Source organism: Diabrotica virgifera, chromosome 7 (genome assembly GCF_917563875.1).
Source record: "Diabrotica virgifera virgifera chromosome 7, PGI_DIABVI_V3a".
NCBI lineage: Eukaryota > Metazoa > Arthropoda > Insecta > Coleoptera > Chrysomelidae > Diabrotica > Diabrotica virgifera.
In genome coordinates this window covers 7,488,224-7,504,337 of record NC_065449.1, presented here as the reverse complement: position 1 = coordinate 7,504,337, position 16,114 = coordinate 7,488,224, and the positions used below count along the sequence as shown (strand labels likewise).

General features: G+C 34.0%; 1 protein-coding gene across 4 annotated transcripts in view; it reads left to right on the top strand.

Annotated features, from left to right (window-relative positions):
* The window catches only part of LOC114339977 (A disintegrin and metalloproteinase with thrombospondin motifs 9), a 608,198-nt gene that overhangs the window by 493,371 nt on the left and 98,713 nt on the right, over positions 1 to 16,114 (top strand). For all 4 annotated transcript variants that reach the window (XM_050655672.1, XM_050655673.1, XM_050655671.1 and 1 more), the window contains one exon: positions 10,071 to 10,236. In XM_050655672.1, coding sequence (XP_050511629.1) covers positions 10,071 to 10,236 — 166 coding nt within the window. The remainder of the gene's footprint in view (positions 1 to 10,070; positions 10,237 to 16,114) is intronic.

Sequence of the window (16,114 nt, the reverse complement as noted above, 5' to 3'; positions counted from 1 at the left end):
TTGATATGTAAACATTACTAGAATGTCATTCTACTTGAAAATGTCATCATTAATTTAAAGAGATGGGTTTTGAATGTTCTTGGATAACTGTTATTTTTATAATTGGAAATTATTAATTCAGTTAATAAATGTGATAATTTTTTCACTAACTATGTATTCAGTGATTGTAATAATTTATTTGTACAACAAAGACTAATACTCAATCGAGAAAAGAAGAAAAGTGTTAAAGTGATTTTTTAATAATATATTGTTATGGAACGCTTACAATTTTGAACATCTTTAACAACAAAATACTTGGATCACAGAATATATTATCCTGATGTATTCTCTGCTTGGATCTTCCAAAAATAATACACAATAAATAACTTTTTATTAAGTTCACGTCGTAAATCATTTATTTATCAAATACACTATATTTCAATAATATTTAATCAATAAGTCAACATATTCTCGATGCAATGTCAAATATTTAAAATTGTCACTGATTGTCAGTGTCTGACTGACAATATATGCTGACAATATTATATTCGGCTGAGTGCGTTGTAAGACAAAGATATATTTGGAAAATATTACCACGGCATTGTGTTTATTTTTTCGAATCCTGAAAAAACCAATAAATATTTTTGAAAAATTTAAACGCAGAATGAAAGACTAAATTATTACCGAGGGCCGAAAGTCCCTTAGAATAAATAAAAAGTTTATTTTGAATAATATATTTGAAATTAAAATCACACTAAATTTTCTCTTAGTTTTCACCCTTGTAACTTATTAAAATAAACATTCTCAGGGACTTTCGACCCTCGCTAATAACGTGATCTTTCATTCTGCGTTTAAATTTTTCAAAAATACTTATTAGTTTTCTCAGGATTCGAAAAAGATTAATCCCCATTTGAATAGCATTGCAGCCAAAAATACGTACCGATCCTCTTAATTTCATTAAAACAGGAACACAATAAGATATATTTGAAATAAATTAGTAAATAATATCTAAATATTAATTTTTTGCATGTATTATAATTACTTTAAGGCCATATTAACATATCTAAATTAACACGCGTGCAGAAAAGTAACACGCGTGCGGAAAAGTGAAACTTTCTAAACTAAAATGCGTGCGCGAAAGTAGACATTTTTGCACGCTCGTAGAAAAAAGCAATTTCAAACGAATATAATTTTCTGTATCTCCCGATCAACTCAATGGATTTTGATCTTTCTTTTTTTAATGTGTATGTAATTTCTACGTACATTACAAATATGCAATTTGTTTATAAATTTATTAATTAATAAACAGTCTAATTTGTTTAAACAATTCTTGAAAAAATATTTTTTTTAAATCTTTTTTTACAAAAATTTTTTTAATCATAGTATCATTAATGATCATAGAAAAAGTTAAAGTACACTTTAATAAATAAATGATTTTTATTAGATAATTATTTATTGAAGATAATTTATTTATTAAAGTATGCCTTAACTTTTTCTATGATTAATAACGATAGTATGATTAAATTCATGGATTTTTGGGCAATAATTATTTTGTCAAAAATTGTTTAAACAAATTAGACTGTTTATTAATTAATAAATGTCTAGACAAATTGCATATTAGGTTATAGCTATATTTTAGATTTTGAAATTGTTAATAATTAAAAAACGGACGCGAACTCTAGGCAGGAAACAGGTAGGTTTTCTTCCTAAAGGTCTACAATAACTAAAAAAGTAGTCAGCTACCTGGATCTTTGAGTGTCTCAAACATGGTCTATTTCTAGCTTATTCTCAAACTGCAAACTTTCTCAAAGCTACTATTTTGTGGAGCGGTTTACTTCTTTAACAAATAATTATGGAAAAATCTTTCAAAACAAAACTAGCTTTTCTTTCCCATCAAAATGGAAATACATTTTTACGCCACGTAATATTCATATCAGCTCTTTTGTTACTGGAACATTGTGTACCCAGTATGCGCCATTCATTTTTACCGCGTTTGGCGGTTTTTTATTCTTTGTAATATATTTACTAATGACCAACTGCTTAAGCAGTACGTCTATGACAGGGTTTTTACTTTATATACATAGGGGTTGGGCAGTGCCATAAAAATTGTCACAATGTGTTCTGAAGCACTGGCACTACTGGACAATTTATGAGCAAGAAATCGCAGAACGGCATTCCTGAAATTTTCAAATTAATTACAAAGCTGTTTTAATATATATTGCGTAATGGCAGGCAGGTAGGTATGGTGACTAAAAATTAATAGATTTCAGCAACGTATGGTTTTGTGTTAATTGTCAGCGATGGAGAATAGATAACGTATAATAGAAACTGGTTTTTTGACATAGCTATCTAATATATTGTATATTAGGAGCGGAACGATTGCCATAAATACTTTTCCTTTTTTGTATTAAAACATTAATAACAATACGTAAGAAAAACTATTAGTCCAGGGCGCATCTGTTTTGAGATGGACGTTGAGAGGTGACTAAAATTTTTTTGAAATGAATTTCGACTCAATTCGATTTCTCTGCTTAACCCAGGTATAACCATACCAACAGGCACCGCTAGGAAAACATTCCACTTTGCGGTTCAGAGACCCATATGAAACGAGTCTGTGTACTCTATACAGAGTATGGCATTAGTAAAATAATAAAATAAGAAAATCTACGGTTTCGTTTTGATTAAAATCTGTCTTTCTCCATCCCCCGATAGTACTATTTCTAGGTCTACCTGTTTTCAAGGAGGCTCTGAGGAAGACAGATTTTTACCATCACGGCCGTAGATTCTCGATATAAATTAAAACAATTTATATCGCAGTATGGATAGAACGCCCTCTAACGAGGAATAAGCGAAATGAATTTCGACTCGATTCGAGTTCTCCTGATTCTGAGAACTCGAATCGAGTCGAAATTCATTTCGCTTATTCCCCGTTAGAGGGCGTTCTATCCATACTGCGATATAAATTGTTTTAATTTATATCGAGAATCTAATGCCGTGATGGTAAAAATCTCTCTTCCTCAGAGCCTCCTTGAAAACAGGTAGACCTAGAAATAGTACTATCGGCGGATGGAGGAAGACAGATTTTAATCAAAACGAAACCGTAGATTTTCTTATTTTATTATTTTAAAATTTTTTTGCAGAAATTGCTTGAAAATTACTCAAACCATAATATTTGAGTTATCCTCCCACTCAAAATGGTCCGGAACATTGTTTAAATAATCAAAATGTCAAAATATGAAGGAAAAATTCGATTTTTTTATTGGTTTTTTGATTATAACTTTAAAACTATTCATTTCTGAGAGAAGTTGTACTGACATAAAAGTTGCGTAATTAAATTTCATATAATATAGAATTGGTTAAAGATTTAAAAAATAGTCACCCTTGTTGCAAAATAGCAATAATTGCGAAAAAAACCATACAAAAACAAGTATTCACATTTTACGTTTTTCAACCATTTATGCTACACTTGGACCTTCATATCTTACCCAGAAAAACTTTATAATATAGTAAAACAACACTGTAAATTTCATTAAGATCGGTTTAATAGATTTTGCAAAATAAATTTTGCAATCCAGCTTTCGCAAAAAAAATTCATTTTTTTTAATGTTGCAGGACTGAAAATAAAGCAGATAGCCAGTTGAATTTTTTTTTTGCTTATAGAAGTGTACTGTCTTTTCATTTGCAATTTGCAAAATTAAAACCGATTAAGTACCACGACGTCAGGAAATTTTTTAAATAAACGTTAATTTTTGGTGCTACGCGCAGGACAGCGGTGTTCGATTCACACAAGTTGATTTCCACCAAAATTTCTTCCAATCTTTATCTAATATATTATTTTCTTACTCTATATTTTGTTGTATTTTAATATTTTAATTCCACAAAAATCAAACTAATTTTATTATTGTTTGTGAAATATTGTTTAAACAATTGCATATGTTTAAAAATAATAAGCTTTTATTCTCTAAGTTAAAATATATGAACAAAGAAAGTTTTTGCTAAAAAAGTGTTATTTCAAAAGATACTGTATGTGTTTTTATTTTGCAATACACAAATTTATTTATTTATATCGAAATGTAATAAAAATTAAAATGTATCAATCATTATCAAAGGTCAATGGAATGCCCAATCAGAGCAAACTATCCGCTGTCCTGCGCTTACCACCAATAATTAATGTTTATTTAAAAAAATTCCTGACGCCGTGGTAGTTAATCGATGTTAATTTTGCAAATTTGAAATGAAAGGTACGGTACACTTCTAAAAGCAAAAAAAATTCAACTTGCTATCTGCTTTATTTTCAGTCCTGTAATATTTTGAAAAAATGAATTTTTTTTGCGAAAGCTGGATTGCAAAATTTATTTTGCAAAATCTATTGAATCGATCTTAATGAAATTTACAGTATTGTTTTACTGTATCATAAAATTTTTTTGGGTGAAATATGAAGGTCCTAAGTGTAGCGTAAATGGTTGAAAAACTTAAAATGCGAATACTTGTTTTTGTATGGTTTTTTCGCAATTATTGCTATTTTGCAACAAGGGTGACTATTTTTAAAATTTTTAACCAATTCTATATTGTAAGAAATTTTATTGCGCAACTTTTATGTCAGTTCAACTTTTCTCGGAAATGAATACTTTTAAAGTTATAATAAGAAAATCGAATTTTCCTTCCTTTTTTGACATTTTGATTATTTAAACAATGTTCCGGACTTTTTGAGAGGGAGGATAACTCAAATATTATTATTTGAGTTATTCTCAAGCAATTTCTGCAAAAAAATTTGAGTCACCTCTCAAGGTCCAAATGTACTAATATTTTTACAGATGCGCCCTTGTCTATGTCTTGGAATGTACAGAAATACAAATGTAGCAATCAAACGAAACAAAAACCAATAAAAACAAACTGTAGACTGATAGAAGTCTGTCACTTTTTTTAATACATGCATGATTATATGAAAAAAGCTGCTTAAAATTGATTAATATATTAAGGGGAATGGAGCAAAATGCAAAATTTTGACGCATGTCAAAATTTTCAATGTGTTTTAAATGTATTCATTTTTTTCGAATCCTGAGAAAACTAATAATGGTAGGGGAGCCCAACCGGGGATTTTTGCAGTTACTCGAGCGCGTCAGATTATTACATGGGAGAAACCTTATACCCTGAAAATGTACCTCTACCATATATTGTCTCTTAATTCAGGGGTGTTCGTTAAGGGGGGCCAAAAAAAAAATCTATCCTTAGAAAAACTCGAAATCGTCAGATCAAGATAAGGTAAGTTAAGTACATGCAAAATAGTGTATAATATTTCAAAAATCTGACGATTTGAGCGGGGCGTAAGGAAATGGGTAAGTCCCAAAATTTCACAACAAAAAAGCGAATATTTCGCGAAATGAATGACAGATTGAAAAACTGAAAAATACGTGCTCAATATTTTTCAAAAATCTATCGAATGATACCAAACACGACTTCCAACGGAGAGGGGTGGAGGGGTTTAAATACCAATCCCGCGATATTTCGCCAAATTAACATCAGATCGAAAAACTGAAAAATACACTTATTTAATATTTTTGAAAAATCTATCGAATGGCACCAAACACGACCCACCACGGAGGTGGGGTGGGGGTTACTTTAAAATAATAAATGGGAGCCCCCATTTTTTTATTGCAGATTTGGATTCGTTACGTAAAAATATGTAACTTTTATTCGAGACATTTTTTCAAATTATGGATAGATGGCGCTATAATCTAAAAACAATTGTTGGAAATGGAAAATTAAATTAAAAATGGAAAGTCCCCACTAAAATGGAAAACTTTTTTTGGTTTTAGGACCTACTCTTCACAACCCAATAGGTCCCCATAACGCTCGAGTAACTGCATATTCAGCATACTTTGCTCCCCTACCATAAGTATTATTAAAAAATGTAAACGCAGAATGAAACACTACTTTATTACCGAGGGCCGAAAGTACATTATAATAAATAAAAAGTTTCTTTTGAATGAAATATTTGCAATTAAAAATCACACGTTCTCTTTTATTTTCACCCCTTTAACTTATTAAAATAAACATTATAGAAGTTTTCAGGGACTTTCGGCCCTCGGTAATAATGTAATCTTTCATTCAGCGTTTAAATTTTTTAAAAATTTTAGTTTTCTCAGGATTCGAAAAAAATTAATACCTACATTTAAAACACATTGAAAATTTTAACATGAGTCAAAATTTTGCATTTTGCTCCGATTCCCTTAACGCCCGGCGTTATTTTTAATAAAAAATATTTACCTCCCAAAAATGCTGGCACCCCCAGGCTAAAAGCGGTCAACTGTGAATTTGGTTGTAAGTAGAACCTATAGCCTATAGTATAGAACCTATGCCAACGGTCATTGACAGGATAAAAAACATTTCATGGAGAAAAAATCCTGCTAACAAAGTTTTTAACAAAAAATGATTACCTGCTGTCATTTATAAATAAGTAATTCCACAAAATTCAAGAAAGGAAAACAATTTTGTCTTTTTTGTTTCTAGTTCCTATTTTCTAAGCTCCTTTTTGTTTCTTAAAATATTCTTGATCTTATGTCAATTTTGCATAATGACTTTTATCATCCTGCTAGTATGCTATAATGTTCATAATATCTCCAAAACATGTAAACGAAATGAAGGGACATGAAATTATGCATATTATACATATGACATTATGTATAAGTTTACAAACTTGTACCCTTTTTATAAGGTATTTTAAATTCCTTTGTTCTCTCGCCACAAGTACCTAATATCCTCGTTTAGTACCACACAGGCTTTAATTATAGTACCGTCATCTCCGCCATAGAAAGCGATGGCCTCAAATAGAAGGCATTTTGTTTTGTTGTAGAGAAATTTCAATCAACGCGGACAGGTTACATTAAAGTCCAAATAAGGAGAGAAGAATGTCCAGACGTGCGTCCCATTCCTATTAAATCTATTTAATTATAAGTTAAAATTTCAAGGCGACGGTTCAACATGACCTAATGCGTTCGATTTACATATAATGGGAAAAGAATGAGGTGTATTTTTCTGTTATGCCGGCTTCATCCAATCGGTATGTCTCGACACGTGTTATTTGAAGATACAAACACATATACGTGTGGATTACATTTTTTAAAAGGATTATAACAACTTGGAACTGCAAACATCGTCTTATACACAGAAAAACAATCTCCTGGCATACATAAACAATGAAAATTTAGAATTGTCCTTCTTCTTCTTATTGCTTCGGCTCCTGTCGAAAGTTGGCAATTCAAATAGCAATTATAGCTTTGGAAAGTACTTAGTAATACGTTGGTAACTTTTTGTACCGGCGTTCTTATAGAAAACTTAATTCCACAGTAAGAAATGAAAAAAGTCGAACTATTTATTGACACCAGGAAAGATATTTACCGAAACAGAAGATTTTTCATTCAAGATCAGGTTATTCCATCCAAAAATTTACATCAAATATGTTGTCAAAGAATGGTAAATGGAAAGATGCACATGGATGTCAAGTCCAAGAAACTATCCAACATCTACCGGTTCATCAGGCAGGTTTCTGACCCAAAAGAAACTGCAGATCAGGTGCTTTCACTTGCCACATTCATTAAGATAGGCTTCCAGAGAAAACTTAAAACTGCAGCCGCATTCATAGACCTAACAGCGGTCTACGATATAGTCTGGAGAGAAGTGATATACAAGCTCCTCCGTACAATCCCCTGTAAATCCACCGCTCGAATAATCAACAGCATGCTAGCCCACCGAGCCATTAAAGTGGTCATGGAAATCGACATCAGCACCCCAAGATAACTGAAGAATGGACTGCCTGAGGGATCTGTCCTAGCTCATCTTAAATTTAGCCTGTACATCGCTGATATACCAGAAACCAGATCAAGGAAGTTTGGTTACGCCGATGACTGGGTCCTTGCAACAAGGTGTAAGTCATTGGAAGAAACAGCGACTGAAGTTTTCACCTAAACAACAAGCTTGCAGGAAGAATACTTAACATGTAATTCAAAAACGCCACACTCGCCAACTCGCCTGCAATAAAACATCAAAGTACCTTGGGGTGATTCTTGACAGAACCCTATCCTTCAAGAAACATCATCTGACAAAAACAGCGGAAAAACTTAAATCCAGAAACATCATCCAGAAGGTGTGCGACACATGGGGAGCATCGGCTTCTACCCTGCGATCATCTGCCCTGGGCCTTGTCTTCTCAACCGTGGAATACTGCTCTTCAGCCTAGCTTAACAGCCCAAAGTAGATGCCCAATTGAACAATACAATGAGAATGATGGCTGGCGTTATCAAATCCACTCCTACGCAATGGGTCCCAGCATATGGAGCTACATTACACCACCCAAACTACGACGCACATGCTCACTCACTAGTGAATACAGAAAAATTATTGATAACGAAAGCCTGCCAATCCATCAAGATACTTATATAGATGCTGCCAACGGTAACCGTCTACAGTCTACGCTCCAGACGACCGCCAATAAAAACACCAAAGATTGCCGTGGAAAATTAGTTCAACATAACGACCACACGGACTCGAGAATGTCACAAAACATCTGTCACATTACAGAACAGTGTCCCACAAGCTCATATCATGGCAGATCAGAGGATTTCCTAATTGCGACTCCAGAGTCGATAGACTATGTAAATAAGCGTGTGTGTTACGTTTTATACAAATTATATGTAAATGTGTCAAGTGCCATACGATAAATAATCCAACATCTTACCTGTGGGGGTCAGGCACCTGACAGAACTGATTCTAATGAAGGGCATGACTTAGTAGGATGGATTATTCACCACGATCTAGACAACCAACTGAGATTTCTCCAAACCAACCATCCCCCTTATCATCAATACCTCGCTGACAGAATGCTTGACAACATCTGTAAGCTACAGTTCTTGTATATAAATGTGTAAAATGATAAAACAATTATTTCTTGGGCTACATTTTTTTCTCTATTAATTTCTATTACCTATTCAGTTGATTCTACAAGGTAATGTTGAGAAATTAAAACAAACGACACCACTGCGGCCAACATACCAACACCAGGAGGAATCAGGCAGGGAGACAGCGTCAGTCCATTTCTATTCAATATGCTAATGGATGAAATAATAGAAGATGTGGAATCGCTACAACTAGGATACAGACTCACACTCGGCCACAGTAGAATCAGTATAGTTTGCTATGCGGATGATGCAGCCCTGCTTGCAAAGGACGAGGATGACCTACAAAGACAACTTTATCGATTCTATCAAGCATGTCGACGACTCAACATGAACATATCCACGCAGAAAACAAAATGCATTACCATTGCGAAAGACCCAATTAGATGCAAGCTAGTGGTAGAGGGGAAACCCATAGAACAGCTAAACCAGTTCAAATATCTAGACGTAGAGTTATCAAGTTATCATGACCCAGCCAGAGACCTAAGAGGACAAATTCACAAGGCCGCTGTCTTGTCCGGATGTTTGAGAGATGTGGTCTGGAATAACCCATATATGAGAATGGACAGCAAAGTTAGAATTTATAAAACTTGCATCAGACCTGTTATGACCTATGGCATTGAATCAAGAGAAGACACAAATAAAACCAAAAGCATGCTACGAACAGCCGAAATGCAGATACTAAGAGCAATAGCAGAGAAGACAAGAAGAGATAGAATACGAAACATCATCAGGGAACAATGTGGGGTACAAGATGTAGTCAGATGGGGCAGGCAAAGACGAAGAGAATGGTTCAGTCGTGTAAAAAGAATGGAGGAGCACAGACTACCAAGAATTGCTCTAGAAGGAAAATCAGCAGGCAAACGTCCACCGGGGAGACCACCAAAAAGATGGAGAGATAGCTGGCAGTCTACCTCTCAAGAAATAATTCAACGTCGGGATTAATAGATCGACAGATCTACAACAAGTATAAGAAGAAGAAGAAATGTTAAGAGCAAGAGAGGCCCTGGATGCAGATGTACATCCTGGCTGTGGCTGGCCAGCAACATCTTGTATATCATCTTGTATTTTCCATAAGATAAGATAAAACTTTTGACTGGTAAATAACAAACATTTTTAATATGTATTTCTTCTTTTCAGACTGGAGTCATAAAGGCGACTGACCACAGTTATTACATAGAACCAGCTGAGGAATACGTAGAAGGATCAACCACTAGTTTAATCCATAGGATGAAGCGGTTACCTCACCCAACCAGAAAGATGAATGACGTGAATTCTGACATCATGGAGTTTAATGAAAATGATGGTAAGTTTTTCTTCTTCTTCTCCTTCTTCTTTCTCTTTATAAGCAATTCTGCTTTTTCATTGGTGGATTGATACCTCGATGGAAGGTTAAGTGGTAAGTTTTACTCCAGACAATGTTTGCAGAAAAGTTTTTTAATCAGCAGACAGATCCATATGCAAGCGTAGTTGAAAATAAACTTATAGACTATAGAAATTTAAGTATTTTTGAGCTACTTTAAACCAGAAAGTGGGACTGAAACGAATAATTGAAGATACTAGCAGCAATATCCAGAAATGCTAGTACCAAATTTCTAAAATGCTAGTTCTAAAATGCTACATATGACAATCATAAGAAAGAAAACAAATCTCCACGTTGGGCGCCAATTGTAACGAGTTAATTTGAAGCCATTTCCAATTGGTAAGGAGAAAAAGGGGCGATAAGCGCAGGGTTGAAAGAAACAAAAAATTCACTTGCATAAAAAAATTCATATGTTGATAAAACCAGTTCATCAGACATTCGGCAAATATTATTGGGGTTGAGTGACTTAATTTTGTAACTTCAAAACAGGTTTATTGTCTGAAAACGTTAACTTTTTTGGCATCTCGAAGCAAAATAGCTAGAAAGTCTAGAAGAAAGCCAACAAATGCCGTCAAATGCAGGATACACATTAGACCAGTAAGGATCTGTTTTTAGGTGGATGTGAGAGGTGGCATTCAGATTTTTCAATGATTATTCAATGATTTTCCATCACTTAGGTTACACTTGGAACCTTCCTAATTCGCTTAGAAAATTTTTGTAATGTGCTAAAACCGTACACCAAATTTTATTAAAATTGACTCACTAGATTTTGAATAATAATTTTGCAATCTAAACTTTTTTTAAAAAATTAAAATTTTTTAAAATCTTGCACAACAAAAACTAGAACATACAAAGATTTGTCTATTTTTTTACATATAAAGAAGCACTCCACCTATCTAATACACTTTACAGAATTGAAATCGGATTATTTAAGCAGCCTCAGCAATGTTTTAAAGTTATAAACAATTTTTTGGCTTATAAACAAATTAGTGTTGTGGCCAGGAGGGCGTGCTACGGGCTCCTTTATTTAGATGGACTTACCCAAGATTTTTATGTATTTTTTGATCCGTAGAACACGATTTTTTGGATAACAGTTGATCCGGATGTCGATAAGATTGTTATAAACAAAGAACTTGAGGAATTACATAACATCGATTTTTCGCAAAATAATATATTTTTTTTATTTCTTGGGTAATTCTAAGCAAAAAATGTTCTTACAAGTTTTTTCGTAGGATGCATAGTTTTCGAGATAAACGCAGTGAAACTTTTAAAAAATCGAAAAATTGCAACTTTTGAACGCGAATAACTTTTGATTAAAAAATAAAATAGCAATTCTGCTGACAGCATTTGAAAGCTTAAGTCAAATTATACCGGTTTTAATTATTTGCATTGCTAAAAATTTATTTTTTTATTATTAAACAAAGCTATTTGTTTATAAGCCAAAAAATTGTTTAAAAAAAGTTTAAAACATTGCTGAGGCCCCTTAAATAATCCGATTTTAATTCTGTAAAGTGTATTAGATAGGTAGAGCACCTCTATATATGTAAAAAAATTAGCCAACTTCTAAATGGTCTACTTTTTGTTCAGAAAGATTTTAAAAAATTTGAACTTTTTTAAAAACATTTAGATTATGCAAAATCTATTAAGTCGATTTTAATGAAATTTGGTACACGGTTTAAGTATGTTACAAAGGATTTCCTAAGCGAATTACTAAGGTTCTAAGTGCCATCAAAGTAGTTAAAAACATTGAATAACAACAGGCGTATTTTGCCCCCTTATTTTGTATTTATTGCTATATTGCAGAAAAGGTAATACGTTAAGACATTTTTGAGCAGTCGTTTATCATACAAAATTCAATTATCTTTATTTTATTTCTGAACTAGTTTGTTCCAAAACGAATCGTTTTAAAGTTATAAGCAAAGAAAGCAGAAAAAATCGACGTTTTTCGAAATTTTTAAATATTTTAATTTTTTTATTAATGTTCCGGGCATATTTGAGAAGGAGCATAAGTCAATTATTATTACTGAAGGTGTCGCCTAACTTTATCTTCAAAAATCCGAATGCCACCTCTCACATCCAAAAATAGATGTTTTTTCACAGGTCCTTACTGGTCTACATGCGTAATAGATAAAATGAACTATAGGTAGTCGAGTGGGGCATCTCATTAAAATAGGGGAAGTAAGACAGATCAGAAACTGAGAAAGAACTATTCTACTAAGATCAATAAGTTCTCCACTCTTTTCTGTTTTGTGCTACTTGGTGCCAGTTTCTCTTCATTTTTGCTTTGATGTCATCTAGCTACCGTTTTTGTGGTCTTCTTCTGCTATCACTGTGTTCGCGTGGTCTCCAATGTTCAATGATTCTCGTCCATCTTTTGTTGTTTTGTCGTGCCACGTGTCCTACCCAGCTCAAAAATTCAGCATCAAGCATTGGAAAAGAAGACCTGGACAGAAAAAAATAGGAAAATCTTAGCAAACAATTCCTAGAACATCAAGGTCTGCTATGATAATGTAAACACATAATTAAAAAAAAAAGACTAAGTTTTCACTCTAATGGCATATAAAACAACATAATGCTATTCCACATCCCACCAGAATGAAAACAATGGGAACCTTCTCTGGTTTTGATTCTGATATGATTTCTGAAATTGAAAATGGTTATTCATTTTTGACATAATTTTAAGTGTCAGTGAATTTAATTTTTCGTCTAATTTGTCCATTTTAAAACAGCATAATGACCTAATTGAATTGCGGCTGGGCATTTACGAATAACAACAGCAATTTACATATTTTTTGGGCAAGAGTCTTTAGGCTACTCGCACAAGGAACAAGGAACTAGTTAAAAAATCTCGATGAAATAATTCGGCAAATTATTATCATCAACTGAAAATTACCTCCCACTGTAGTCGACCACCCAGTAAAACGCAAATACACCCAAGGCGAGGTCAATGCGAAAACTGAAAAAATAAAAAAGAAGAAGAAAAACCGTAAAAAGTAAGGAACTAGCGTCAGACCGGCTGCGCCTGGTTGATATTATGGGCCACTTAACTAGCTTGGATAATTATTACATAGTAGGCTTGTGTGTACATAATGGTGTGGAAGAAAATGAAAGACAAGACAGGCAACGGACTAAAATAAAATCAGCCAATCGCTGTTGCTGGTACTGGTTCGTGTATCATACCTACCTTTGTCAGTGTGAAACTCCTTTAGGTCTCCGTATTCGCGTCCTAAAATGCTATATATTACAGTCATAACTAAGGAAACAATGGTCCACGTTGGGCACCAATTGTAACGAGTTACTTTGAAGGCAGTTCAAATTGGTAAAGTAAAAAGTTAAAATAATTGCTAAGTTTGTAAAAAAATAGGTTAGGTATGTTGGCAATGTTGAATAGATTGAAATAACTTTTAGAAATCAAGAATATTACTCTTGATTTTTTTTTGATAACATCCCATTTATTTACAATCTGTAATAATGATTACAATAAGTAAATTGTTTAACAATTAAAAGAGAGTTGCAGGAGACTGTCCAGTGACAATAACCTATAAAATCATAATTTTAGTGCTTAACAAAATTATTTGTGACTAATAAATAAAACCCTATAAATAAAACTCTATAATAAATAAAATATTTTTGAAAATTTAAAATTTAAAATCTGGTTCGTAGATCGCTTGGAGTGTGGCGCTTTAGCCTTCTGTTTGCCTGGGGTCTCATTAGGTTCTTCGCTAGCCTGTTGGGGTGGTTTTGTAGTCGAATGTCGTATTTTTGGGCGTAACTGGCAATTTCTTCTTTGACAGTCTTCATTTGGAGATCACGATTGATGTGTTCATTGGGCATGTACCACGGTGCATTTGTGATAATGCGCAAGGTTTTCGATTGGAATCTCTCCAGGATGTCGATATTGGATCTCGACGCAGATCCCCACAGTTGGATACCATAGCTCCATATTGGCTTAATCACTGCCTTGTATACTAAAATTTTATTGTACAAACTCAGTTGTGACCTTTTTCCTATCAGCCAGTACATTTAATTGAGTTTCAGACCCAACTGTTTTCTTTTCGTGAATATGTGTTTCTTCTACGTTAATCTGCGGTCCAAGTGCATACCTAGGTATTTTACGTCATCCTTTTGTTGTAGTACTTGATTATTTATTGAGGCGGTTGGGCACGTATCTTTTCGATTAGTGAACTTTATATGTACTGACTTGCTTTCGTTTACTTTAATTCGCCATGTTTGTAACCAGATATTTATACTGTCGAGATTTGTCTGGAGCAGTTGCGAGGCGATGTACGGGTTTGAGTGAGCTGCAATGATTGCTGTGTCATCTGCATATGTGGCTGTGATGATGTTTTGGCTTGTAGGAAGATCTGCTGTGTAGAGTAGGTAGAGAACTGGTCCAAGGACACTACCCTGAGGTACTCCAGCTTTGATTGGATATAAGTTGAGTGCACTGATCTTTAACTTTTACAAGGAAATGGCGGTCGGAGAGATAGGACTTGAGGATTAGAAAGTAGTTGAGAGGAAGGACTTTTCTTATCTTGTATAGCAAGCCAGTGTGCCAGACTTTATCAAAAGCCTGCGAGACATCCAAAAAGGCTGCAGAGCAGTATTGCTTCTCTTCAAAGGCTTTGTTTATGGAATTGCAGACTCGATGAATTTGCTCGGTGGTAGCATGTTGTTGTCTAAATCCAAACTGGTGGTTGGGTATTAGCTGCTTCTTCACGAGGATTGGCTGTAATCTGTCTAGTAAGAGTTTTTCAAAAACCTTTGACATCACTGAAAGTAGACTGATAGGTCTATAAGACTTAACTTCTTCTACAGGCTTGCCTGGTTTGGGTATTAAGATGATTTGTGCCACTTTCCACAAAAGGGGATAGTAACCAGTTCTTAAGATTGCGTTAAAAATCTGTGTCAAATATTGCACGCCTTTCTTGGGAAGTTCTTTTAAAATTCTTGCAGTGATTAAGTCGAACCCTGGGGACTTTTTCGGATTCATATCTGTTTGGATTTTGTTGAAAACTTGTTTGGCTGTGAATTTCTACAACGGTGCTTCTAGTTGGTATGGATATTCTAAATACAATTGAATATTATCTTCTGCATCAGAGTTGTTGGAACACTTCCTCCAGGTATTTGGCAAATACTGTAGCTTTTTCGTTGTTACTTTTAGCCCATCGTCCGTTACTGGCCCGGATAGGAGGATTAGAGAGTTGTGGTCTGTTAATCTTTCGTGTTGCCTTCCATAGCGAGTATTCGGAGGTTTCCGTGGCAGATAGATTTTGTAGATATCATTTTATGTCGTAATGTTGTTGTTTTTATTGTTGTTTAACAAAGTTTTTAGTCGCGCTGTAGCTTGGTTTAGTCTATTTTTATCCTGGGGTGCACGGGTTCTTTGCCATACTTTCCTTAGTCTTCTTTTTTCTGCGATTTTTTCTTTTATTTCGTTGGGTAAATCTTTGTGTATGATTGTTCTTGGTTGTTTAGGTGTTGACTGCCAGCCAGCTTCCTGAATTATCCTATTTAATTGATTTACTGCTTCGTCAATTTCGCCATCCGATTTTAGTGGGATGTTTAGGTCCAGTCTCTCATCAAGGATAGCCCGGAATTTAATCCATGATTATGGCAAAACATTTTTCACGCTATATTTATCATCATTCCATTTTTTATTATCCCCATATTTTAGTGAATAAACTAACGAAAAATTGGATTAACTTACTAACACAATAACACCGGCAAAGTACCCTACATAAATGCTCTCTGGTAGCTATCTTTACCGCCCAACGACCCTCGAATTGGTGCAGGTATGCATGAGTTGTGTGGTGTCTAA